The 27,360-nt window shown below is 40.0% G+C and overlaps 2 protein-coding genes across 6 annotated transcripts in view; one reads left to right on the top strand and one right to left on the bottom strand.

Annotated features, from left to right (window-relative positions):
- TBCD (tubulin folding cofactor D) overlaps nucleotides 1-27,360 on the bottom strand; it is a 135,812-nt gene that overhangs the window by 87,920 nt on the left and 20,532 nt on the right. For all 4 annotated transcript variants that reach the window (XM_080993611.1, XM_080993614.1, XM_080993613.1 and 1 more), the window contains exons 9-14: nucleotides 23,516-23,561; nucleotides 19,936-20,068; nucleotides 17,692-17,840; nucleotides 16,782-16,842; nucleotides 15,538-15,612; nucleotides 14,490-14,584 (exon numbers count right to left, since the gene is read on the bottom strand). In XM_080993611.1, coding sequence (XP_080849737.1) covers nucleotides 14,490-14,584; nucleotides 15,538-15,612; nucleotides 16,782-16,842; nucleotides 17,692-17,840; nucleotides 19,936-20,068; nucleotides 23,516-23,561 — 559 coding nt within the window. The remainder of the gene's footprint in view (nucleotides 1-14,489; nucleotides 14,585-15,537; nucleotides 15,613-16,781; nucleotides 16,843-17,691; nucleotides 17,841-19,935; nucleotides 20,069-23,515; nucleotides 23,562-27,360) is intronic.
- On the top strand, nucleotides 765-13,131 carry ZNF750 (zinc finger protein 750). 2 transcript variants are annotated; one of them, XM_080993755.1, is made up of 3 exons: nucleotides 765-969; nucleotides 5,687-7,263; nucleotides 9,418-13,131. In XM_080993755.1, the coding sequence occupies exons 2-3, from the start codon at nucleotides 5,858-5,860 to the stop codon at nucleotides 10,121-10,123; spliced, it is 2,112 nt and encodes a 703-aa protein (XP_080849881.1). In that variant the 5' UTR covers nucleotides 765-969; nucleotides 5,687-5,857; the 3' UTR covers nucleotides 10,124-13,131. The 2 variants fall into 2 exon arrangements, with proteins under 2 accessions (XP_080849881.1, XP_080849880.1); XM_080993754.1 differs by having other exon boundaries at nucleotides 781-969; nucleotides 9,415-13,131.

The raw sequence follows: 27,360 nt of genomic DNA, 5'->3' as shown, positions 1-27,360 counted from the left end.
GGGAAGAGAAGAGTCAATGACAAGGAGAAACAGCATGACTGAATGGGGCAGAGTAAGGAAGCCCAATCTGCAGCCAATTATTATTATTATTATTATTATTATTATTATTATTATTATCATCATCATCATCATTTACAATGGTGTACTGACACCTCCCTTCTCTCACATGTGGTGGAGAGTTATCAAACAATAATAGTACAATCACCATGCAGTGTGTTCAGTGGCTGGGAAGTTGAACTACTGAACAGAGAAACTAAGCAAATATTCAGTTTCCTACAGAGGTGACTCCTTTCCATTACAATGCAATTGGCTGCCGATTCCTGGCAAGCTTTGGCAGGTTTCTACAGCAAGTAGGCTTTGAGTTAGTTCTGTCTCACCGTTCCCAGGCAGAAGTTATCATGAGGACAACTGTGGGGGGGCGGGAGAGGAGGAGGAATCTTGCGGCATTCAAGTATTCTCACAAATCCACCACACACACAAAAAACCAAACCAAGAAACGTCCCGTGCAGCAGCCTACAATTCCTACTACTGTTTTATAACCTTTTAAAGCCTTCGTGATGATCTGCTTCTCACTCAGAAATGGTTTAAAAGATCTTAAACTGAGAAACGTGTCTGTGCCGTGTTCCGTTCCCCTTGACAGGAGATTATTAACTCAGTGGGAGAAACAAAAACTTGCTTGTTAGAGGGCACAAACATGACAAGAGTGCTGCTGCTCGATAGCTCAGATGCTGAGGTAACATCAAATGAAAGAGTAGATGGAAACACATGAACTGTAGCTTCAGGCTGAAGTAATATCAGGTGCATCTCTACACCCGCAGGGCTCGACTCCTACACTTTTAAGTCCCTCCCATTGAAACAGCCTCCTTCAGTTTCACTTAATCAAGCAGCAAACAGGTACTTCTCTCTCAACACTGACAGCAACAGTTTAACAACTCGGAACATCTTGGACCTCAGTTCCCAAACTCATAGGTGAGTGGACTTTAAAACCAGCAATCAAAAAAACAAGAGATTTAAAAGGAAAAGCCATCAACTAACTGAAGGAATGTTTAGCTAAGTTGTTAGCCTGTGCTTGTGTTTTACTGTCCTCTCAAGAAAGGCAACTCCTCTATGAGCAGGTGCATTTCTTCAGCAAGTTTAAAAGAAAAGAATCTTGTTTTTTGTACTACTATGGCAGTCTTGAGGTTGAAAGCTTGATTAAGAAACCATGCTTTATTTTCAAGTTAAAAGTACGTATTTTAGGTTCCTTGTTTAACTTATTATGTTCAGCTTATTATGTTGTGTTCTACTGGAGTATTTACTTCTAATAAATAAAAAAAGGAGAGGGGGGACTATTTCCAAGGTTTCTAACTTTTACTCAGAATTCAACTGCTACATTTGTCCTAGTTCAGTCTTCAGTTAATGGAAATACTTATTTTATATACAGAGGTGGACCAAAGAGGGGGAAAACATAGTTTGAGAATGAATTTACACTTGTCTATTAGACATTCAAAAATGATTAAGGGCTTATTCTTATTAGTGCAAAATGCTTTTAAGCTGTTTTTAAAGAATTTTATTTTTAATATTGGGACCAGATGTTTGCTACACAGATATATCTGAATCTTAATGACTCTTCCTCACAGTCCATCTTGACCTCTATAGCATGTCTGTCCGTTTGTTGCCCTCTATCATGCACAAATTGATATTTTTGTAAGAGTAGATATTTTAGTTTTAAAGATTAAAAGCCCAGAAGGGAAGAGCAGTCAACCACTGTAAAATCTAAAGTGGAATAAAACTCAGAAGTCTTGTTCTTGCAAAATGCTGGATAGGTGACAATGGCATGATCTTGAGTTATGCAATAATGCCACATCACAATATTTTAATCACAGCATGCCCTTCAAAATGCTCCACCCCAGTGAGGACTCGTCAGCCAGATCAATATCACCAAAAAGAATGCTGCAACAGCAGCCAAGCGTGTGCGTATTAATGTTCTTCAAAAATGGTTGCGCAGCCATTCATAGCATTGAACTATTAAGCAAGATAATTACACCATTGTCTGCAATAAAAAAAAAATTGGAGCTGTCCCTTTGTATTTTTAAAAAAGTAAGCTACTACACAGAAGGATAAAGCAACAATTACATTTATTCACTGAAAAATATTCCTCATTTTATGTGACCTGTAATAGCCATATGTTGCCGGTTTTGCATCTTTAAAGAAACAAAAAAGAATTGACAGACAAATGAAACTGCGTACTTTTTTCTGGTGGTGTTGATCTTTGCTGCAATTGCTGGGTTCAATGATAATAGTAAAGGACAGCCTAGCTTAGCACAATATGAAAGAAATTGCAACCAGGAGGGTATGAGTAGAGCGCAGGAAATATCTTTTTACACCTATCCAAAAGCCACCAAGTGGCATTTTGCTGTGCACAGTGATTTGCCTTGCAAAAACAACTGCAGTTTGCTTCAAAAACCTCCCCACAAAATTCTAATAAACTTTCCTATGTCCAATTAAATGCGCACAGTAATAGGAATGCTTATTGCTGCAATTCTAAACATAATGTAAATAAATCCTAACCATCTAAGTAAACAAAGTTACTTTGTATCCAGTGCTTCCCATTACCACTTGGAACAACCAATGAAGCCGATACTTCCAGAAATAAGTTTGGTTACTGAATTTTCTGAGTTGGAATGATATACCTCAATCTAGTCTGGGAAACTCAGATATAAGGGAGCATACTTTTCCTCTAAAAAAAACTTTTCCTGCAAATAAAAATAAAAATCCAGGATTGCTTTTAATGCACTTTAGCAAACATATATAGTTCCATACTGCTTTCTGCTTCTCACGGAGAGATCATACAGTGCAAATGTTAATTTATTAAAATGTGAGTCTACCTCCATAAAATAATATAGCATTCTACACACTAGGAAAATGAATAAATATATTTATCTAGCAATATCAATATTGTGCTTATATAACATATTTGTATAATTCAAACAGGCAAAGTCTATTAACTTGGTAATCCTGGGGAATAGTTTGTTGTGACAACAGTAACTTAAAGCATTATTTGCTCTGGGACTTACAGGCTAGCACAAAGGTGTAACTGGTACAAACTGAACTCACCAAGTCTGTTACAATTCTTCCGTCTTTGGTTCTACGCCATTACTCAAAATTCAACCTGCACTCTCCAAAAACTGGTTTGTTTGTTGTTGCTGAATCTCATTTCATAATAAGTAATGTGTTGATTTTCTAACAATACTATCTGAATAAAACTGTGCATGTATAGAAACAAAACAATTAAATTCATTAACTCTGTGACACACTTATTTGAATTTAGAATTTTCCCAAACCGTGATTCTATTTTGTTTGTATTTCTATGGGTGGGATCCTACCAGCAGCCACTCACACACTAAATGGCTGCTTCTGAAACAGATGGAATTTAAGTTTGTTGGACCTGCTGATAAACAGATAAAAATCCCTCTTGAGCATCCTTTAAGTAGTCCTTTGGATCCCAGACTCCGTCAGAAATCACTAAAATTTGTCCCTTAGTGCTTTACAAAGACTAAACGGTGTGCTTTTCTTTTAATAATCTAAACCAATGATAAATCCATGCATTATTAGTTGAATAATATAATAAAAATACAAACAAAATAAATAATCTAAAATGCTATATATCTCTTATTATTTTAAACAAAAACTCAACTGCTTATATAATTACCTGCTGAAAAGTCATGTCACACCTTCATGGCATGAGCTTTTTATCAGATATATGAAGCTGCCTTCTATGTAAATCTAATGAGATTAAAGACGAAAGCTCAAACTGTAATAATTTTTTTTTTGACATGCTATTGGTCTCTTGTTTTTTATCATTACTTACAGTCCCCTCATTTGAATATTTTCCCATTAATTCATTTAATGTTTTAATTTAATTTCTAATTCAAACAGCAATGCAAGCAAGGTTTGTTTTTTTAAAAAAAATAAATAAAAATAAAAAGCCATCAGACTTCCCTATTAAACTAACAAGTGGTATTAGTGCAGTTTCGGGTAACTCAAGATACTGTATGTGGTTTTGCAACAGTCATCATTTTGATAATGGTGCTTACAGTTCATGATGAAATCATCACTTTTTAGATCTTTGCCATAACACATCCTATAAAATCATGAGAACATGACTCTGAGAGATTCTCACGCCTTCAGAATCAGCGAACATAATGGAACAAGTCAATACAAGCCCGTCTGACTTATCTGCCGAGAAAATCACCAGCCTGTATTAAAAGTATCCATTTGTTTCGGTTTCTAAGGGAAAGCAAGTTGATCGTGCCCCTATAAATCAGTGGATGCTTGACTCAGATTTATACCTGGCCATACGGGAACACACACACATACTTATAAGTAGCTGTGCAGCGAAGAATGTAAGGTCATTTCAACAGCAACACACTCAAACTTTAGAAGAAGAAATTTGGGAGAGTGCGCTCTTCTAAGCATTCAGAATTTGGCTTGTTGCAGTGTGCTGAAAGTTACTCACACTAGTTAGTACTTAAATATTTGTTTAGGCTGCTTAAAAGCTTGTTTGCTCTATAGCAGAGCTAGGTCAGCTCTCCAGGATGGAGTCAATCCTACTCCACCCTACTTCTCCCCATCAAGGAATCTCTTCCTCTTTCCCCAACAGGCTGGACTGGATTGCACTCAAGCTTCTACTATTACCAAGCACCGCCCTCCCTCCCTCCTTGTCTCCTCCACCTACAGTTCTCTCTCTCACTTTGCTTTCATCTTTCCCTGTCACATCCTAAGTGGATGTTCCACCACTGTTGTTTGAATGCGTTCTCTCTAATTAATCCAACAGGAATTTCAGGTAGTAGGCATCCCTGAACTTCAGGCTAGTTAATTAGAGCTCTACCTACAGACATGTGTGCTTTCCCTGAGGATAATCATGTTTGCAAAGGCATCTAAGAGTCTTCTACATTAGCTTCACTTTTCTCGTGCTTGTAATTCATGAATTTAGGTGAGCAATGAGACTGTCAAGTTTGCTGAGGGTGCCATGTTATTCAGGATGGTGAAATCTAAAGCAGATGATGAATCACTCTCCATCGTGGGTGAATGGGCAACAAAATGGCAAATGAAATTCAATGTGAGTGCAAAGTAATGCACACTAGGGTCAGAGTCCTAGATTCACCCATAAACCAATGTGGTCTTAATTGGCTATGACTTACCCCCCCCCCCGAAAAAAATTGGTATTTAGGTGGACAACTCACTGAAAACTGTTAACTCAATAAGCAGTAATAGAGAAAAAGATGAATTCTAGATGTTAGGATAAGAAATTGAAATTACAACATTGGTAGTCTAATTCTTTGATATATAATTTATTTCACACAGTGCATAGTTGGTTTATGGAATTCATTGCCACAGGGTGAGGTAATGGCTTCTAACTTAGGTGGGTTTACAAATTTGTAGAGGACAGGTCAAATAATGACTCTTAGATGACAGCTCATGAGACCTTCATGTTCACAAGACAGTAAACCTAAAAATACCAGATGCCAGAGACATGAAACAGAAAATAGTCATCAGCATCATGCCCTGCTCATAGGCTTCCAAGTTGGAAATTGACATTTTGTTTGAACCAGAAGGTTTCTCACAATGTGCATTTGAATAAAGCATTTGACATATGTATTTGTTTCAGTTCTCAAATTCTAATATTACAATTTCTGTTTTGCAGTTTCCTGTTGCTTGCTGTTTTGTTCTGATGTCTCCAGAAGAAATGACTTCAAATAACTATTTTTGAGAGTCTCCTCAAAGTTAGGAGTAAATCTGGAAAACTTAAGATATCAACCACATTTTATAAATTAGGGCAAAGAAAACAAAAAAGTCTAATCATTGAAACAGAAAGATGAGCCTTCTCAAAGAACGTAAGCCGAAAAAACCTCATTATATCCCAAGGCCTCCAGGAAAACCATTCAAGTACAAGTGTTTTCAATGCCCTTTCACCTGCAATGAGAAATCACATCTTTTCAACCACATGAAGTATGGGCTCTGCAAAAACTCAATTACTTTAGTGTCTGAGCAGGATCGGGTTATCAAGTGTCCAAAGTCAAATTCCTTGGAGCCTAAGCAGATCAATCAGGCGGAACCTGGAGCAAAACCAACCTCCTCTAAACCCCTCTCAAATCTTGAATCTAAACCTCAATGTGCTTTCCCCAAAGATGATGCCAAGGAAAACATGGAGGTTCAAAACCAAGCAACAAGTAAATTAGTAAATGGGCAAACACCATCAATTCAGAAGGCATTAACTCTTGTCGGTCATGAAGAAGAAAATACAGCTAACACACAGCCTGGTCTTGAAGGCATTGTGAGACCTTCTGCCTTTGTTCCAGTAGGAGAGCATCGTCACAGTAAAGACAGCATTGAGCTATCTCAGTTGGCGTCTCTTTCTGATTCAAACAAAGGCCCTTCAATCCACACAAAGTCAGCATTTCATGCTCCAAACAACCCATGGAAAACAGCGTCCACACTTATTGCACCAGAATTTACTCATAAAATTCCACCTACAAAAGGTTTCCCTTCCATTCCACCTTATATGCAGCCCATAATTCCCGAGTATTCACCTTCATTGTATGAGCATGGATTGGCCATTTATGCACCTTACTTTCTTCCTGGAAACTCTCATGAGTGTGAAAGTTCAGTGCTCTCTGTCTACAGCTCTCAAGATCAGAGACATTTTCTTCCTCACCCTGGACCACTTCCTAAACCAATAAATCCAGCAGCTTATGAACACTACCGTTTATTCCAGCAGTATCATTCTAATCCCCCAGTACCATACGGACTTTGTAGACCAACAGAATCAGCATTTTACAGGCTACCACACATTACAGGTCTTAACAGAGACTCTAGTTCTCATTTAATGGAAGAAACAACCTTGCTATATCCAGCTTCTTCAAGCCCTGCCAGGTTACAGTCACTGAATTCTCACAAAAAACCAGATGATTTGGAAAAAGAAAGCCCTATGCTACATACCAAAAGTCATTCCAAAGAGGAACAAAATGAGAGAGAGAATGCAAAAATGAGCCCCCGTGCTGGAAGTGCAGCAACAGGGTCCCCAGGCAGACCCAGCCCAACAAACTTCACTCAGACAAGTCAAGGTTGTGAAGGCCTATTTGACCTTTCTAGCAGGTCTTCATCTATAAACAAGTACAATCAAACTGAAGAAAACGGCACAGCGTTCAGACCGGTGAGGAAAAGTACGGATGAATCCACTCAGCCTCTTACAAAGGAGGATAGAGGAAACACACCCAGGAGGTACATATATAAAGTTATATATATATAAAGATATTTCTAATCTGTGTGGGGTTTCTTCAAAACACTAAAGAGAGAGAGAGAGCAAACATGCCCTTAGGTTACATCACACAAGGACTCCTGGGACAGTTTTTATTACATGTCAAACTTGTAAACCCAAGGCAGGTAGGACATATGCAAGTGGCAAGCAGTACAAGCCTAGCCATGTCTACTCAGAAGTAAGTCCTATCAAATTGAATGACTTATGTTTAGCCCCACTACCTGCAAGTAAATATAACTGAATTCAGTAAGGCTTACTTCTGAGTAAACTTTGTTAGGATTGCCTTATCAGTTTAGAGTAGGTTGTGAGAAACATTTGGCCCTCCAGATGTTGCTGAACTACAATTCCATTCAGTCCCAGCAAATATGGCCAACAGCCAGACGTGATGGGTTCAGCAACATCTGGGGCGGGCATAGGTTCCCTACAGCTGGGTTTTTTAAAAAAATATGGAAGTGGACAAAGGGTGGATGAAATATGCTTGGAGATGGTGTAATTATAGTGGTTATTCAGAATTATAGTAAAATGATATTTGCTCTATTAATTTTTATACTGATCATTGTTGCGTTTAACATCTCTGCTGTTTTTCCTATTTGAATCTGAATGTTGCTATTCACAACCTAATGTTATGCACTTTTACTCAGAACAAAGTTCCACTGAACTAAACGGGGCTTGTTCCTGAGTAAAGAATGCATAGTATAACCTTAGATTATTGTTTTTCAGGTAGAGGCAGACATTCATCTATTGAATATGATTTTTTAAAAAAAGATTAAAATTATGTAATAACAAAAATGGAGACCTATTAAAATGATAAAATACCAACCAGGAAGAAACCAAGACAGTAGCACAAAGTAACCCATGTCAAAGCAACATACCAGGCAGAAAAAAATAAAGCCATAGGCATGGCAAATGTAACTCTTCTTATTGTTGAAGAGGACTGAGCTAATCTCCTGAGGGAATTGAGTTCAAGAGCTACAACAGCAAAGGCCTGCTTATGTCCCTAACACCTGCATTCATGACAGTGGTGGGATATAGAGGAAGACCTCTGCTGATGATCTCAGTGGGAAGGCCATTTAATATGAAATAAGCCTTTTTGCTTTCCCATGCAACAAGACTGAAGGATATGGTGAGCTCTCTCTCTCATTATTTTCCCAATTTTTAAAGAAGGATAGAAGGTAATGGTCTCCTGATATGGTACAACATAGTGAACTGCCAATTTTGCCCACTTTACTCTTCTGTTTGAACACACGAGGATCAAATCATGATTCGCACCATCGTATTATACTCAAACCATGGGTTATGGTTTGTTTCACTTCAATAAATCATAACCAGAAAGCCCAAGAACAAATCTTGGCTACAGATCATAGTCTCTTTGGACAGAACAAACCAAAATCCCTGGTCCAAATGTAACACTAAGCCAGGAGTCATTGTCTGTTTCTCCTGTGCACTAACAGAGAGAAGCAAAGTGGATGAGATTGACATATACACAGTCAATCATTAACTATGGTTTACAATGATGTGCAGACTGGACCACTGCAGTGACCTGCCAGCTTTCCAATAAACACTAAGATTTTTTATTTTATTTTACTTTTGAATTTATATCCAGACTAGGCCTCCGAGGCAGAGAAGTGTAACAAACTTGATCTTATAAGTCCTGTGATGGATCAGCCTGGGACCATTTTCATTACAGAAGGATGGTCAAATGGGTTAATGTCACTCTTAAACAGCTGTTTGTATTGCAATATAAAATACCTGTAGAGCATACAATTTATTGTGTCCTGCTCTCATAGACCTCAAACATTGTTGATATTTCCTTCTCAATATGTTCCAGGAGAATAGGTTGGCTGCAACAAATTATTTTAATTTATCACAGTAAAAATGTAAAAATTGCTCATCTCTATAGAGATTTAAAAGTAGGTTTCTTACATGCAAACCAAACATTACTCACTGTAACAAATTTACTCCATAGCACAATTTATTCTGTTACCTTTTAAATCAATTCATTGCATTGCTTTTACTGCCACAGTATGTAAATCGAAATATTATACTAGTCCTACATCAGATTTTAATTACATAATGGAATTTTTCAATGATTTTTCTTTTCTTTTCTTCCCCAGTAGTGATGTCACTAATGAAAATGAAAATATACAGCATGAAAGTAATGAGAACGATGACCCTCTGTCCAATTCTGATGACGACACGGGGATAGTACCACTTAATCTTTCCAAGAAGCCAGATGCAAATCTTGTTAATGAACATATGTACAAAAACGCTCTCCATGTGGAAAACCAAAACTTTATGGAACTTCAGGAAATGCCTCTGAATCTCTCCGTAAAAGACAACTGCAACATAAAACAACCCCTCCAGAGGTCATCATATGAAGCTGAAGACAGTGGACCTCAAAAAACTGAAAATGGACATTTGGAAGCTGAGGACTGCAGCCCTAAGGATCATATGGAGAAAGGTTCTTGTGATAAGGTCCCTACCGTGATGCAGAGGAAAGAAGTTCAGGAAGTTAGGACAATAGACCATTGTGATGAGCAGAAACAAACTGCAGCTGTTGCTCTTTGTCAGTTAGCTGCCTATAGTCCTAGTAAAGTCCAAATAGAGACGGCACAGAAAAGTAATCAGGACAGCAATTCTCAGTATACAGATTCAGCTCCTGAACCATCAGATACTCAGGACTGTCACAGTAGTCAAAAAGGAAAAGGACAAAAAAGGACCAATCAAAGACAAGTGGCAAAACTGCAACAAGGAACAAAGCGAGTACAAACAAATGACTGCAGTAGGGTATTTACTCTGAGAAAAAGAACCAGAGTATCGTAATACTTCACGTTTAATCCACTACCAACTACATACAAGAGCAGCTGACAAGCACGCTGTCCACCAGGAAGCAAAGACAAGTTTCCAGTAACAATTCCTATTTTTCCAATCAGGCAGACTCATTTGATCCATATAGGTTGAAACATGTAAATATAAACTGTTCTTAATTTTGTATTTATGTTTTAAAGCATCCTGAATATTTTCTGACTGTATCCTGATTTTTTGAGTGAACGTTTAAAAGTAAACTGAAGCCAATGATATGTTTCTAAAATGCACTATGGTGGAATGACTTTTACATCCACCTTTATTACCAAAGGTGTAAACTATAAAATTAAGAATATCTTATCCATGACATTGGAGTATCATATGTTGCTTGCGACTCACATAATGTTCTCAAATCTTTTTAGTTTAGTTTTTGTTATTCAACATGCTTTTGTTGATTATTCTATAATTTAACTAATTGTGACAATTTCCATTTGCTTTTAAAGCTTAGTAGTTGCTGAGTTCTGGACCTGGAAGTCTTCATATTAATTCTTGCTAACATACAGATTTGCGTCAGTTTTATCCAAAATCAAACAGCACAAAGCAAAGATGCCATCCATGAATCAAAATCTAAACTGTGCTGTCATGTCTTTTTATAATCCTACTGTAAATCCTTCTTAATCTAGTGTGTAGAAATGTGTGAGGCAATGTTGGACAGCACTAATACACTCTCCTAAAACTCATTTGTCAGTTCCGCAATACCTACAATAGTTTGATTTCACTGATGTTACAGATAACATTATTCGTGGACAGATAACATTATTTGTCAAGAACAAGCGGGGTTCAAAGAAGGACACTGTACCATTGATCAACATTCTACTCTGAAACATACTAAAAAAAATACACCAAGAATATTATGAATAATCTTTATGAAGCCTTTATTGATCTTTCTGCTGCATTCACTCTATTAATTGAAATAGACTGTGGGAGAAATTTCAGTATTGACTGCAGACGTCTGCTATTCATCCAAGAACTATAAAGCAGCACAAAAATGAGGGTCAGAGTAGGTTTAAATGGTGCTATGCCTTCAAAACATTGCAGGGAGTCAAGCAAGGTTGTATTCTGGCTCCCGATCTTTTTAGCTATTATATTAATGATCTGGTACCACATTTAACCAGTAAAAACTGCCCCTCTTCAGTAATTAGGAACAGAAATATCTCAGTCATGATGTATGCAGATGATTTAGTGCTCTTCTCTCTTTCCCAATTGAGCCTCAAAATTCTCTTGCAGGTGTTCAGCACATACTGCAAACAAGAAAGTCTATTTATAAGAAAGCCTATCTATAAATTACTCTAAGACAAGATTATGATTCTTGGCTAATAGAGTCCTAGGTATAAATGATATTTAGATCTGCCAGCTATAGAACAAACTTACTCATTAAGAGTGTACTCTTTAGTGAAGCCCTCTCTTGGAAATGTCTTCTTGGAGGCAGAAAAATATTGGGTCATTGATTAAGTTCTGTTACGACAAGGGAGAGCAGCTGATTGAAACTGCCCTAAAGATATTTGGTAGCAAAGTTTTTACTCAAATGCTCTATGGCATTGAAATCTGGGGATCTGATTCAAACTCCATTAAAGCTTTGGAAACAGTGCAGAATACGGTATATTTTTTTCAGAAACTATACACTCTAGCATTAGAAATATCAGCAGCTGTTCTTCATACCAAACTCAGGTAGCCAACAATCAAGGCAAGAGCAGATTGCGCTCAGCTAAAAGGTTATTAAAGGAATTGCTACTATGCCAACGGAGCATTTTCCTGCTCTGTTCTGTTATGGAACTGGGTGATAACCAACACTGGAAAGCAGCCTGTCAAGTTGTTTTAGACTATTTTTACTTTCCAGAACTGGGCTCTGTGCTGACCCTGAATAAGTGCTAACTAAAGGATTAGCTCTTCTGCACAGAATCTAGAAGGCACCTGCAACTAATTAGAAACACCAGTTTCCTTAAGAGAAGCCTATATTGAGCTGTGTTTCCAAGTCATGTTTCCTGTATGCAGATTTCATATCTGTGGTCAACCTCAGGTGGGAGACATCACTCATTATCTGTTAGCCTGCCCCTTATACAGAAACCAAAAAGATCGCTTTCTGAAACCTTTGTTTACACAAGCAATGGGGAACATTCCTGCAGAAATGGTTCAGCTTCTTTCGAGTGAGAATAATAGCTTTCTAACACAGAGAGTGGCCCTCTATGCACTGGCTGCAAGACAAATCAGGAAAAAAGTTAAATAAAATAGCTACATGTTGTGCTGATTCGGAGGTTTAAACCGAAATCAAGCTAGATTTAAGCTTGTTGGCGTCTCTGGTATCTTCTTTCTCTCTCTTACAACACAGATGTTGACATATTATGGATATATGTTCTGTATTGTTTTAGTAATACTATTGCTACAAGTTTGTTATGGCCTTTGGCTAGAACAGTAAGCTTATGAACTAGAATTGATGTTACTGGCATTACAGCATTGCAACTGAACTGTCATCTTAATTAATTAATTAATAATTTTACTATTTGTACCTCACTCATATGACTGGGCTACCATGCAGCCTTTGCACATCTTTAACAAACTGATTACTTAAACCACACCTTAAATTAAACTAATTCAAATCTTGAGGTTGGGATTTTCAAAGGAGTTTGAAATGACAGAGGTGGAGTGATGCTCCCGCACAAATGCTTTCATGCTTGTAAGAGCATATCCTTAGACAACCAAGCACCTGCTGAACACAAGACCAAGGGGATATTTATTTTAGTTCATATAAGAAAGTACACTGTGGTGAAGGAGTTATTTCTGTACTTTTCATCCATACTAATTTGTAAGCAATGAAATAATAGCATGCTAAGCTGGGGGGGGGGGGCTGTTTTGCAAACCTGGTGAGAGCAATTTTCTATTTCATGAGTTTTACCATGACAACTTTTCTACTCTTGCAGTAAAATGCTTTGTATTATACTTGCAAATTAAAATAAAAGTGTTTACATCGCTTTTGTTTTATTATGTGTCTTGTGATCAAAAACAAAATCCAAAACAAGACTACAAAAAAGAAAGCTTACATTTGTTCAAGTATAGAGATATTGCACTTCTTCTTGTAGTTTATTGCACATTCTTATACACACACAAACACATTTTCAAAATTTATTTAGTCATTGAAAAGGCCCTCTTGCACATTCTCACTAAACTGATATCTAACTTCACAGGACACAGAGTTCACTTGCAGATTTAAATAACCAGGCAGTTCGTATTGGAGCAGGCATCCTTCAGGTATCCTGGTCCAAAGCCAATGAGGGCTATGAAGGCCAAAACCAGCATTTGAATTGGGTTTGGAAACCAACTGGTACAGTGGTGCCCCACAAGACGAATGCCTCGCAAGACGAAAAACTCGCTAGACGAAAGGGTTTTGCGTTTTTTGAGTCGTTCCGCAAGACGAATTTCTCTATGGGCTTGCTTCGCAAGACGAAACGTCTTGCGAGTTTGTTTCCTTTTTCTTAAAGCCGCTAAGCCGTTAATAGCCGCTAATAGCCGCTAATAGCCGTGCTTCGCAAGACGAAAAAACCGCAAGACGAAGAGACTCGCGGAACGGATTAATTTCGTCTTGCGAGACACCACTGTATCTAATGTAACTGTTGTTAGCAAGGGAACCACATGCTCCTTATACACTGTTCAAGTGCAGCACTGTGGACTAACTGACTTTTTCAAATACATTCCAAAGGAAGCACTCACAAAGAATACTGCAGCCTATCAAAGGCATTGCTGGCGGGGGGGAGTTAACAGAGTCTGGCAATAGTAGAATATGGGAGAAGGAAACAAGATCCAAAAAGTAAAGCAAGTTTGTACAGTGGACGCTTGGGTTGCGAACGTGATCCGTGCAGGATGCACGTTTGCAACCCGCAGCGTTCGCAACCCACATTGGTGCGTCTGCACACGCACGGGTTGCGATTCAGCGCTTCTGCGCATAGCGTGATTTAGCATTTCTGCGCATGCGCAACCCCCAAAACCCGGAAGTAACCCGTTCCGGTACTTCCAGGTTTTGGCGGGTCCGTAACCCGAAAAAACACAACCTGAAGCGTCTGCAACCCAAGGTATGACTGTAATCCTGTGAAATAGCAGGAGATAAAAGCAAAGTCAGCAAGATATATAAGGGGGGGGGGGAGAAAGATACTAAGGGAAGAAAAATATACTTGCCAGTCTGTAAGAAATTCTCAAGACCAGAAGCTGACAAAAGTCTATCAAATCTTTCATGCATTTCATTGTGCTTATTACCTTGTATTGTACAAGTCATCTATTTTGTTTTGTTTTTGTTAAGCAGTATAGATAGGACCTAGTCAAATGACAAGATACTTACCATCTGAGAGCCGGGAGGGCAGTAACAACCCTCTTCTTCCTAATTCTGCCAGAGCCAAACATCCACCATGCCAAGCATTATCAGTTTCCTGGAAACTATAATTTTAGAAAACGTAAGGATTGCATTCAAACTAATTTTTCTGAATTTAATAAGATGATATATTATTGTCTGAAAGCTGGTTGTACACAGTAATTGCATGCTTTCAAAAGCATGACAATAGCAACTAAATATTTCAGGCATCAAACAGTAACAGTAATATATTAAATTTTCCCCTAACTGCAAAACAATTTCTCCCAAACTGTTTCTTTTGACCCCCATTTTAAAAATGTGCAACCCAAGCCTAAGCACTTTTATACTGAGAAATAATCCCCATTATGTTCAATGGGTAAAGGTAAAGGTAAAGGGACCCCTGACCGTTAGGTCCAGTCACGGACGACTCTGGGGTTGCAGCACTCATCTCGCTTTACTGGCCTAGGGAGCTAGCATACAACTTCCGGGTCATGTGGCCAGCATGACCAAGCCGCTTCCGGCGAAACCAGAGCAGCGCATGGAAACGCCGTTTACTTTCCTGCCGGGGCAGTATCTATTTAACTACTTGCACTTTGATGTGCTTTCGAACTGCTAGGTTGGCAGGAGCAGGGGTCGAGCAACGGGAGCTCACCCCGTTGCGGGGATTTGAACCGCCGACCTTCTTATCACCAAGCCCTAGGCTCTGTGGTTTAACCCACAGCACAACCCATTCAATGGGACTTTCTACTAAAATTAATATTCAAGGGATATCAAACTTATTTATTTAATATGATGATATTTTATTTATTGCACAATTTTTAAACATCAGAAACCAATGTAAAGGATATTCTTATTTCCATTCTTCATGCCAATGTTTTTTTAAAAAGCTAGTGTTTTCAATGAGAGTTTCCACTCCTTAACTCATATGCATCTGCTCTAATTGTTGTACCCATATCCTCCTTACTACACCAGAGCTAGATGTAGTTCACTGCAGTTTGCATGCCATATGGAAAACATTCTACACAATGTAAAGTGGTACCTGAAGCAATCTAAGACAGATCCAACTACATCATCAGCCAGCTCTTTTGGTAGCCTTCCAGTCAGTCTCCCGATCCTGCAAAAAGCAGTAATTCATGAAGGCTTACATTCAACAATGCACAAATTGTTATTGGTCACATGCTACAATGAAGCTGGTATCATCCTGTGCATTCTTTCAGACCTTCCAGAGTTCTAGGAACAGAACTTGTGGCCCCTCTATTCTTGCAGGTTCTTGTTTACACAGCTTTTCGGGTGGTTCTAATAAAGATTTTGCCCAACTGTGGAGTTCTTTCCTCATAGACCAGCATGATTACTTTTGCTTTTTTATGTACCTTGAATAATAGCCCTATTTAGCCATTCAAGGAGGAAAGTGCAACCAAAGGAAGATGATTTTCTACTACCTAAAGAGGAATTTTGCATTTTGGTGCCTGTCCTCCAACCACTAGGTAAAACTTATTTGGCTTCAATTTGCTCTTACCTAGTACACCGCCCAAAATTAATATCTGGCTTTAATAATATAAATACTGTTATGCGTCACTTTACATCTGCTGTCTGATTTATCAGGAACCTGTGTGTTTTGCTTAAGGCATGAGACACATCTGATTTTCAAAGATGGGGATCAGCCATTGCTTCTTCATCTCATCCTAGGTGTAGCCCGATACCTGAAGGCACCTAGTAGAATCTAAACTGATCTGTAGTCTCCATTTTCAGACTGAGACTGAAGTGCAGAACTCACTTCAACACCCAGTCTTTGGATTTTCTGCTTCTGTTTTCCTTGTCCACCCCATACCTGCTTTGTGTAACATCCAGGCCAGAGATGCAGGGCTAATCAGTGGCCCTTCAGATGCTGAAAATCACAACTCCCAGCATCCCTAGTCACTGCATGCTACAGGTCTCAACAGACATTTGCCCTGACATAAAAAATAAAGATGATGCTTCCTTACTCTGAACTGGAGCTCATTTTCCTTTAAAGTGTTTAAGAATACTTTAAAGAATACAGTACCGCCTCTAGAATCAGCTGCCCAATATGGCTGCTTGAGGACAAACCTCCCAAAAATTCCAGTAATTAATTAGTACAAAGGGAAGATCTGTGGACTTGGGAGCCTAGAAAACAGGAGGTAGGTGGTAGTAAGAGCTGGCACTGAATTCTAGGTACTGAATTCAAATAACCAACCAACCATGTGGCTTTAGTTAATGGATATTTACATATTAATCATTGTAATCACTTGATTTGAGGATACCCACCCTTTTGCTGCAGACCATCTGACAATGGTGTCCTTGTCTTTCAGTCCAATCAGCAATTGCTCTGGAAAAACATGTTTTTGAAATATAAATCACAGTAGGAAGCTAAAAGCATCCATAGGTCTATATTTTGTCACAGGCCTTTTCTAGATCAGGCTCCTTATCCTGGGGAAAATAAGTGGCCTTCATTCACCGCTTCACTAGTTCTAGCCACATCAAGAGATATCCTCAAACCCGTCTCAATGAAAGGTATTTGTGGTGCCTTCCTCCTGAGGGTGGCATTGGAAGGAAATAAAAGCTTTTATTTATCTTTGCTGAATAGAATACAATGGACAGTGAGCAGACACCTTTTTATTCAAAAAAGTGAGGGGAAAATATATCTTTTTAAGAATGATAGAACATTCAAAACATTGTAAGAAGGCAGGAAAGGACGCACAACGCAGCACAAAGTGACGCTATCAGCAACCACCGACAGAAAAGGGAGGCAGAGAGAAAAGCAAAAGTCAAGAGCACCTACAAGAATTATAGCACTATTACCCCTTAAATGTTAAAAGAGACCTTGGCTTAAATCATTTATATTCTTGCTTTGCAGGTTAACCATAAGGAGGAAGGAGATCCTTAGAAGCAAACAAAGAAACCACAGCTGTATTTAGTGAAGCCATCCCATCTGAAGAGATAAGCCTGCACAAAGTGATTTCCTCTCCCTCTTCTCTCCCTGTGTGCCCCCCACACACCTTACCCAAATCTGTTCTGCAGCTTTCCCCCAGATTAGATGGGGGAAGGGGGTTTGCAGTAAGAAAAAAGAAAGGCCTGCTATACAGCCAGAAGTCCTTACACTAATGGGATACAACCCCATGTTCACACTGGCTATGGTATCAGACTTTACACTGCTTCCCATTTTCATCAAACACACCTATAACATTTTCAACCTCTCCTGGGATGTCATATTCCTCTTCTTCCTCCTCCTCCTTGACAGCCGTTGCATTTATTGCTTCCTGTACAGCAGGACTACTTGCAGAAAACTGCAAATTTGCAGCTAAAGATCGGAAACCCCGTTGATACCTAGAAAGAGAAACTTGGAATATTTATTATATTCCGAAAAGGTCAAAGAGTTTTCTCATACATTATATGTATCCCCTTCAAAAACATCAATGTAGTGTACTTCAAAAATGTAAGATATTAACTTTCAAATGCATTTCTCTTCTGTAGGGAATAGCACCTAGCAGCCACAACTTAAGAAGGCTTCTTCAATGTTCCTCAGGGAAGTTGCCTGTGGTCAGTTGCTGCTTGCTTACTGTTGCATCACTTATTAAAATAATAAAGTAAAGTAAAGGTAAAGGTACCCCTGCCCGTACGGGCCAGTCGTGTCCGACTCTAGGGTTGTGTGCTCATCTCGCTGTAGAGGCCGTGAGCCGGCGCCGTCCGAAGACACTTCCGGGTCATGTGGCCAGCGTGACGAAGCTGCAGCTGGCAAGCCGGCACCAGCGCAGCACACGGAAACGCCGTTTACCTTCCCGCTATAAAGCGGTCCCTATTTATCTACTTGCACTTAAGAGTGGTTTCGAACTGCTAGGTGGGCAGGAGCTGGGACCGAACGACGGGAGCTCACCCCGCCGCGGGGATTTGAACCGCCGACCATACCATCGGCAAGTCCTAGGCACTGAGGTTTTACCCACAGCGCCACCCGCGTCCGACTTATTAAAATAATAAAACACTTTAAATAACAAAAACACTCATCTGTTTATTTCCAAAGGAATACAGCACATTAATTCAAGCAATGACTGCTCATATGCCTAATGGCATAAATATCAGGGGATTCATACAAGCAATATGTAAACCATAACTCTTTAAAAAAAAAAAATCCCTTTTGTGTCCTCATGAGATAAGTACTCATTTTGTTTATTAGGACTGTGAGAATCTTTCAGACCCCAAAATATATACTTTAGGCATACTCAACATCTAGGGTGTGCCCCATGGAATTTTTGATATTCGCCCCTTCAAATGGGAGTTTCAAAAAGGTTTCACACGTGGCAACAGATGGGTGATCGTTTGAGAAAAGTTCGAATGTTACCACCTCTAGGCATAGAGAACTAGTGCACTTCTTTAGATCCAGCCATAGAAAATAAAGCTCTCCAACTCAAGTGTTTGAAGAAAACCTTATGTTTAAATTTTGAAAAATTGAAAACAACAGCAAATTACAGCAACACAAAATGCATTTAAGATGCCAAACTAGGATCTGGGTTTTGCAGTAAAAAGATCACAATCTGCAACAATAAACACTTTTCTTAAGGTAACTCTTAAAGGTAAAATATTCAGCTCAACTAAGGATAAAAAGTGGACTGTATCATCAACAGTGATACCAGGACAAGGTACAACATGCTTTGTTGTACTGGTAGGACTGTAGCTGGGCTGCCAAGCAAATGCTTTGCCTGCACAGGTGTCTCAAGATCAATCCCCAGTATGTCCTCGTAGGGCTACTAAACATTCCCACCTGAAACACTGGAAAACTGTTGCTAGTCAGTTTTGACAAAAGGGAAATAGACAGCTTGGACTTCATTTGAAGCTGTTTCCTATGCCTTTTTCCAGCTAACACAACAGAAAAAGCTAAAAATAGTAACACATTAATGAAAAGAGATATAAAAGGGGAGGGAGCCCCCCCAAGTAATAAGCAAAATGAAAGCAATAATTGGCTGAGAAAATAAATTTCCATGAGATTGTGACTTTTTAAATGTAAGCAAAGTGTGAATAAGACTGGAAATTCTGTAAACTGGTTGGATTACACTGCACACATCTAATTCCTAACTTTATTTTGTTTTGCTTTTGAAGGTGGGGGGCAGGAACACCGTATCACCTTGGATTTTAGTTTCCACGTTGACCTGAATTTATCCGTGGAAAGATTATTTAAATCCAGAACAAAATATGCAAAATACTGAACTGATAATGTAATACAAAAATACAAATATAACGTAATACAGGGAAGCGGTCGCTTCTATCTCTGGAATACCCATGTATATTTAAAACATAACTTCTGATCACCAAATGAACATGTGGTGATCTATTACTCATCCGCCCCTAACAATGAAAGATAGTTTTATAGTTCACCTTAGTCCAATAAAAGGAAGAGGCAAGTAAAAACATGAGTCTGAAAAGAACAAACCTCCACTTTGCCACCTTTGGCTTAAGAAATGTCAGGCCAAGTCGCTGAACAAGTTTCACTCCCAGCTTGCGAAGGAGTGTTTGGTTACTTTCAGAGAGCTTGCAGTTATCAAGGCAGTCAAGTACTGTAGAAGCTGCAGTAAACAAACGTCTCATGAATAAATGTGACATACTTTTATTTTTTCATATTACTTTAATCCATGATAGACACAAGGTTCTGGGAAGTTCTAACTCCAAGTCTAGCAAGACTTTTATCTATATTCCTTTATAAAGTGTTAGTTATGATATTTACAGCTTTCAGTATAGTAGTCACAACTCACTGAACATGCATGTGTGTTATAAACTCTACAGTGGTACCCCGCAAGACGAACGCCTCGCGAGACGAAAAACTCGCAAAACGAAAGGTTTTTTCGTTTTCGAGTTGCCTCGCAAGACGAATTTCCCTATGGGCTTGCTTCGCAAAATGAAGCTTGCCCCGGGGACAGCGGGTCTTCTCTTTTGAAGCAAGGGGCGGCGGGGAGAAGCGATCTTCTCCCCGCAGCCCCAGGTCCGGGGACAGCGGGAAGCGCTTCCCGCTGCCCCCGGACCTCTTTTGAAGCAAGGGGCTGCGGGGAGATCGCTTCTCCCCACCGCCCCTTGCTTCAAAAGAGGTCCGGGGACAGCGATCTCCCCGCAGCCCCTTGCTTCAAAAGAGGTCCGGGGGCAGCGGGAAGCGCAGCGCTTCTTCCCCGCTGCCCCCGGACCTCTTTTGAAGCAAGGGGCTGCGGGGAGATCGCTTCTCCCGGTGCTCCGAAGCGGGGCGGGGGGGGCGGGAACACCTGCCCCAGCCGCCCCACTTCGGAACGCTGTTCCGAAGCGGGGCGGGGGGGCGGGAACACCTGCCCCAGCCGCCCCACTTCGGAACGCTGTTCCGAAGCGGGGCGGGGGGCGGGAACACCTGCCCCAGCCGCCCCACTTCGGAACGCTGTTCCGAAGCGGGGTGGGGGGGCGGGAACACCTGCCCCAGCCGCCCCACTTCGGAACGCTGCTCCGAAGCGGGGCGGGGGGCGGGAACACCTTCTGAAGGCGGGCGGGGGGCGAAAGTCTTTGTCCCCCCTGCCCGCCTTCCCAGGGGCTTTTAAATCGCCCCGGACAGCGGAGAAGTCCTCCGCTGTCCCGGGGCAATTTTAAAATGCCGCCCGCCAGCATTTTAAGATCGCCCGGACAGCGGAGAAGTCCTCCGCTGTCCCGGGGTTTTTTAAAATGCTGGGGGTGGGAAGAAAAGCCCTTGCCCCCCCCCAGCCTTCAGAAGAGGTCCGGGGACAGACTGTCCCCGGACCTGGTCTGAAGGCGGTTTCCCTAGGAACGCATTAATTGATTTTCAATGCATTCCTATGGGAAACCGTGCATCGCAAGACGAAAAACTCGCAAGACGAAGAGACTTGCGGAACGAATTAATTTCGTCTTGCGAGGCACCACTGTATTGGCCCCAATTAGGATCAGGCTGAAAGATTAATAAAATTCAAAGCATATTTTGAAGGAAAACATTTAGCTATAAACTTTAGGCAACCTGTGGTTTCAGAGGAGCAAATCCATACATTTTGTAGAAGGCTTAACTAACCTTTCCCTCCCTTACCCACCCTTTTTCTAAATGAGTGATTAATTCTGAAGGGAACTAACGTTGAGAAGTATTTGAGTTGTTCTCATTAAACAATATCTTCCCTTTTTTTAATCCTTAAACATACTGGGTGATCTCCAAAATCTTGCCACTCATACAATGGCACTTGCCTTTCCTCTCTACTTGCTGCGCGTGCACACACCCCCAATCTGTTCCAGAAGACATAGCAACCTTTCAAAACAGATTTGTGGGTGCACAGGAATGCAGGGAAGAGGAGAGGAAGGGCAAGTTGCATTTCACAAGTAGATGCCCATTCCACCGGTGGGCACTGGATTTCACCCGTTGTTATAGCTTTCCCTCAGGATAATTATTTCCAGTTTTATGCTACTGTTTTAGTTTGAAACAGGCATAGGCAAACTCGGCCCTCCAGCTGTTTTGGGACTACAAATTCCATCATTCCTAGCTAAGAGGATCAGTGGTCAGGGATGGTGGGAGTTGTAGTCCCAAAACATCTGGAGGGCCACGTTTGCCTATGCCTGGTTTAAAACCTTACATATTTTATATTTTTGGTTTGTATGATACTAAATGTGGACCACCTTGCGAGGGCTTTTGAAGTAAACATAAATATATTTTCGCCTATCTCTAGTTAGACGGATTTTAAGAATATATTTTATTATTACCAGAGATACATACTGAGTGTGTTGTGGATTTTGTTACAACGTGAATAGAAAAAAAAAGTACTTTCTTTACTATCTCTCTAGAATCCTTCCTATACATAAGAGAATGAAAATATACTTGAAGTGAAGATGATACTACTAATAGCCAAAGGAAGAGGGGGGAAAGGCTGGTTATATTTGTCACCTGAAGCAATGCTTAACTATGTTAAAGAATGTCCCTAAGGCTACCATATTAATAGAAGAACCAGAAAACCTGCATAGCTCTGTAATTCAGTTAGCATTCTTCCAGAATACATAGTAAATATGCCGATTTTAAAAGGTGCTGTGGATCTCATTCAGATATGAAGATGGCTGCATATCCTAGCTTGCTTTGAAGCTGTTAATGACAGCTTTCTAGTTCAGACAAAATGGAAAACTAAAATTGATGAAAGCTTTACTGGTTTGTTTGTCAGCTCGTGCAAAAAGGGCTCGTTTTTATATCAGTTTATTAAGCTGCGATACGGTCATCTGAATTCAGCCACTATTTTCCTCTATCCATATAAATACATTGATGCTTATGGCTACAAGTGTCAATCTGTGTAATTGAGCAGTGATAAAATGTCACTGGCCAACAAAGGCATTCAGCAACTGTCATACTCACTGTACATGTTTACATAGGAATCAATGTGAGAGATGGGCTAATATGTACAGAAAATAAAGCAATTTAGGTATTGTAAGTCATGCCCAAATCCACTATAAAAGTGAAAAAAGTTGGGCACATTTCCACCAAAGGGTAGCACTTAAGTTCATTGACTTGAATTCGAAGAACCATCAGCAGAAGCCAACAGAAACTGACTTCCCTCCTTCCACACTCCTCCCAACAAAAGGCCCCCTAGAACAGCATAGGATGGGACATAGAAGAAATTGCCTCATATTGGACAAAACCTGCGTGAACATGTTGCCTCTATCCAATTCTGGGAGATTTTTTTTCTTCCCAACAGCACCCCACACTCCATCCCATGTTGTTCAGCAGGGGCCCACAACCTCCACCAAAGCTTTTGGGGACCCAGGGGGTTAACCTTCTTTCCAGTTCACAGTTCTCAGAATCCAAGCAGATGCTTCAAAACTCTTGCTGTGAAACCAACAGGACTTAACAATGTTTTTGTTTTATTATGTATTTTGTGTTCTTATTTCATATTTTTATGTTGCGAGCCACCCTGCGATCTTCGGATAAATGAATAAAATAAACAAGTAACTTTGGCTGCCTTACAAGCTTGTCATTCCCGTAATGGGAATTAAGCTATCTATAGTATTACGAAGTGACTTACCATACGGCAAACAGTCTTCCCTTTTGCCGTGTTTAAAAAGTTGTGCCTGAAAAGTGAAAGGAAAAAATGTGTTACTAAAATGATGGAACAGGAAGAGACGATCCTAAAAGACAGGGTTTTTTTGGTTTTTTGTTTGTTTGTTTTTTAAAGAATCAATTTTTCAGGCTTGATACCGAAGCTGTAAGTAGAATATAGTCTGGTTCGCATGGAACACCAAGTAAAACCATGTATTAGCACAAACGTGTTTTTCCAGAGATGAGAATGTAGCCACTTCACTCCTCCCCTGCTCCTGCTCCTGTTACATTTCCAATGGCCAAACCATGGTTTGGCTCAGCATGTCTCCAAATTCAGGCTTTTGATCTGTCTTGCTTCAGATAAATCCCTGTTCCTATCGGACCTTGTTGCATTTTCAAAACATACCCTAAATTTGGGGAAATGCAAGACGTAAAGTAATCCTATAACGTAAGCAGCTTAGTTTGCTACAGATAAGAACTTCTATGCTGAAAGACTTTCTATCTTCTCCGTTCTTGCCTTAGCAATTTCCGGATTCAGCCTAGCCAAAAGGAAACTGTCTAAACTAGTTTAGTCTCATATTTACCCACTCTCTACTTTGGCAGAGAGCTCTACCACCCTGCTAGTTCTGTAGGACTTAAAAGCCCTCATGGCTTTGCAAACCTCTATGAAAGGGATGGAGGGAGCAATAAAAAAAAATGCTCATTTGGAGTCCAACATACAGGCAACAAATGCTGACAGCTCTAGGATGCCAAAATGAGAATCACCATAAAAGAAAAAGCTAGACATGACCAAAATGTTCAAGATAGCAAAGAAAATACCAGAAGCAGAATCTTAACATTTTGATGGCTCTCCTTTGGGTTTTATTCTCTACTGCTCAGGGGCCAGATGCAATCTGAGTCTACAATATATTGTTATACATTGTTATGATTTCAGCAATTTCGCAATCTTCACCTGTTTTAGTCAGTAAACCTGTCATCAAATGTAAGCCTCAAGACTGTGAAGCTATGACACACACTAGCCAATGTCCACCCAAACTACACATTTCTGGCTACTCCCAGTGCTCTTGCACAACATGAATTAACCGAGAAACAAAATAATAATCATGGCTGCTATCTGGGATTTTGGACTGGTAGCAGGTTTAGTTTGTTTATCCAAATGCACTGAGGATACAGTCATTTGCAATGCAATCTAAACTAGCCTTAGAATGTATATCAAAAGAAAGAAAGAACTTTTCTCCTTCCCTAAGTTATTATATGTAAATATGTACATGGAAAAGGGACACTTATATGTATGGATATCCTGAAATTTTATACTACTGCAAGTGAACACCACATATTTTTTTTCTAGCAGTAGCATCCACCATCGAATCATACAAGTCACCATGGGTATGGCTCAATAGGACACAAAAACAAGCTCTATTGGAGCTAAGGAGACACCATTTCACAAGGGAAACTGTGCAAGTCAGTATTGCAGTCTGAATGATAGTGTTGTATTTAATTATGAAAGTGTGGGCTGGATTGTACCAGAAGTTTCTTAAACTAAAAGAGCAATGACTAAAGCAACCCAAAGAATATCCCTATGAGTTATTCATTTTTACCCATTCATTTAAACATTCAGAGACTCCAGACTGGGTACTTTATTTTAGCCTATGTTTTGTCACTCCAGTAGGAAGGAAGCCTTCCAGATAAATATGGCCAGGAGTTAAAATTAAAGGAACATAGCCCAACCCTAGAAGTATTTCCTCCTATGGAACAACTATTTACAGACTTAAGTAATTTCAGCTACAGTGCATATGCAACAAAAACTCCCCGAGGCTATGCACCTGCTTTGTTTTAGGTTTTAATGAACAGCATTTCATGATCCTAAAAGTAGCATTAATGAACACTACATTGCAACGTACAGAGAACACCTTGAGGATTAGGATCAGATTAAGGCTTTTAAATAAAAAGGATGCTAGTAGCAGAGGACTTTCAACAGACCTTGACACTTCCCTGCTAACAATGTTAAAAATGCCAGCTATATTTGTGCCAGAAAGAAGCCCCCCCCTAAAATCAGGAGCCTTGCAGAGATATATGTAATATTTCTTAAATCTTTTGGAGCGCTAACTCAAGATCTTCATGGAGCTTTTAGAGAGATGTTCACATCGTAAACATTGTTGAGCAATCACCAGACTATACAGGGATTTTCACCTGTGACAGAAATCCATGAAAAGAGGTTAAACCAATAGGCTTGACTGCATAAAAGATGTTATCATAGACATAGCTGGATCTTTCCGATTCAGAATACCTTTTGGTTTGTGAGTGTACATAAACATAAGGCCTTGGCTGGCTGCAAGTCATTGTCAGGACTCTTCTTGAATCTGGGATAGCTCACTCAGTAGACCATGAGACTCTCAATCTCAGAGCCGTGGCTTCGAGCCCCACATTGGGTGACAGATTCCAGCATTGAAGGGGATTGGACTAGATGACCCGCACTGTCCCTTCCAGCTCTACCATTCTATGATTCTAATCACCCAAAAGGAGTTGGAATTAGTTCCACATTCCGTCAGTTAAGATGGCAGTATGTACTCAGGACTGAAGGCCAGAACTAAAGTCCCTTAGGACCTCCCAACGTGTCTTTTCATTCCCAACACAAAGTGAACCAACTATAGGGCTATGAATCACATGCTGAAATATCCACTTAACATGAGCCCAGTGTAGAATAGTTTATCAGAATAGAGATATAATCTTTTCGCATTGCAGGCTTACTTTCTCATTGAGATCATCAGTTAAGGCTAAACAATGTGTCACCCTAACATCTGATCTGCACTTGGAACAGACACGGGAGAGGATCTTTTCTGTGGCCAGGCCTAGGTTCCCTGCTAAGGCAGCCTACTTTGCTCTCTGCAATGGTATTTTGCAGCAGCGTAAAAAAAAAAAATCCTTTTTAGAAGGCATTTCATTTGATTTTAATTTCTTCCCAAATGTTTTAGGACTCACTTGTCTTTTTAGAGCCATGGCTTCTCTGGAGGAAACTTTTACTGGCTAGGTGACTCACTCTCTGTCCTATGTCCACATCTGTAACATAGGAGTAGCACTTCTCAAATTCATAGAGTTGTTATAAAGAAAAACCCAATAAAGTTCCTAAAGCACATACATAAAATAGTTGGTTATCTTTGACAATAACTACAGATCAGGAGTTCTATACTTAGTTACAACATAGATGTGTTTTAGAGTTTGGGTGAATAATGACAACACAGTGGTACCTCGGGTTACAGATGCTTCAGGTTACCGACTCCGCTAACCCAGAAATAGTACCTCGGGTTAAGAACTTTGCTTCAGAAATCACATGGCAGCAGCGTGGCGGAAGTGGGAGGCCCCATTAGCTAAAGTGGTGTCTCTGGTTAAGAACAGTTTCAGGTTAAGAACGGACCTCCAGAACAAATTAAGTTCTTACCTCGAGGTACCACTGTAAAGCAGAGATGGGCAAAAATAGTCAGGGTGGAAAACCATCGCACGGGGATATACCTAGTTTATTTGCTTGTACGACCCTATCCAGGTGCCTTATAAGATGCCTTATGAGGAACGGCTAAGGGAGCTGGGCATGTTTAGCCTGGAGAAGAGGAGGTTAAGGGGTGATATGATAGCCATGTTCAAATATATAAAAGGATGTCACATAGAGGAGGGAGAAAGGTTGTTTTCTGCTGCTCCAGAGAAGCGGACACGGAGCAGTGGATCCAAACTACAAGAAAGAAGATTCCACCTAAACATTAGGAAGAACTTCCTGACAGTAAGAGCTGTTCGACAGTGGAATTTGCTGCCAAGGAGTGTGGTGGAGTCTCCTTCTTTGGA

Source organism: Podarcis pityusensis (assembly GCF_964106645.2).
Source record: "Podarcis pityusensis genome assembly, chromosome: 2".
In the NCBI taxonomy this organism is placed as follows: domain Eukaryota; kingdom Metazoa; phylum Chordata; class Lepidosauria; order Squamata; family Lacertidae; genus Podarcis; species Podarcis pityusensis.
The sequence above is the reverse complement of the archived record's forward strand: the minus strand, read 5'-3'. Positions and strand labels throughout refer to the sequence as shown.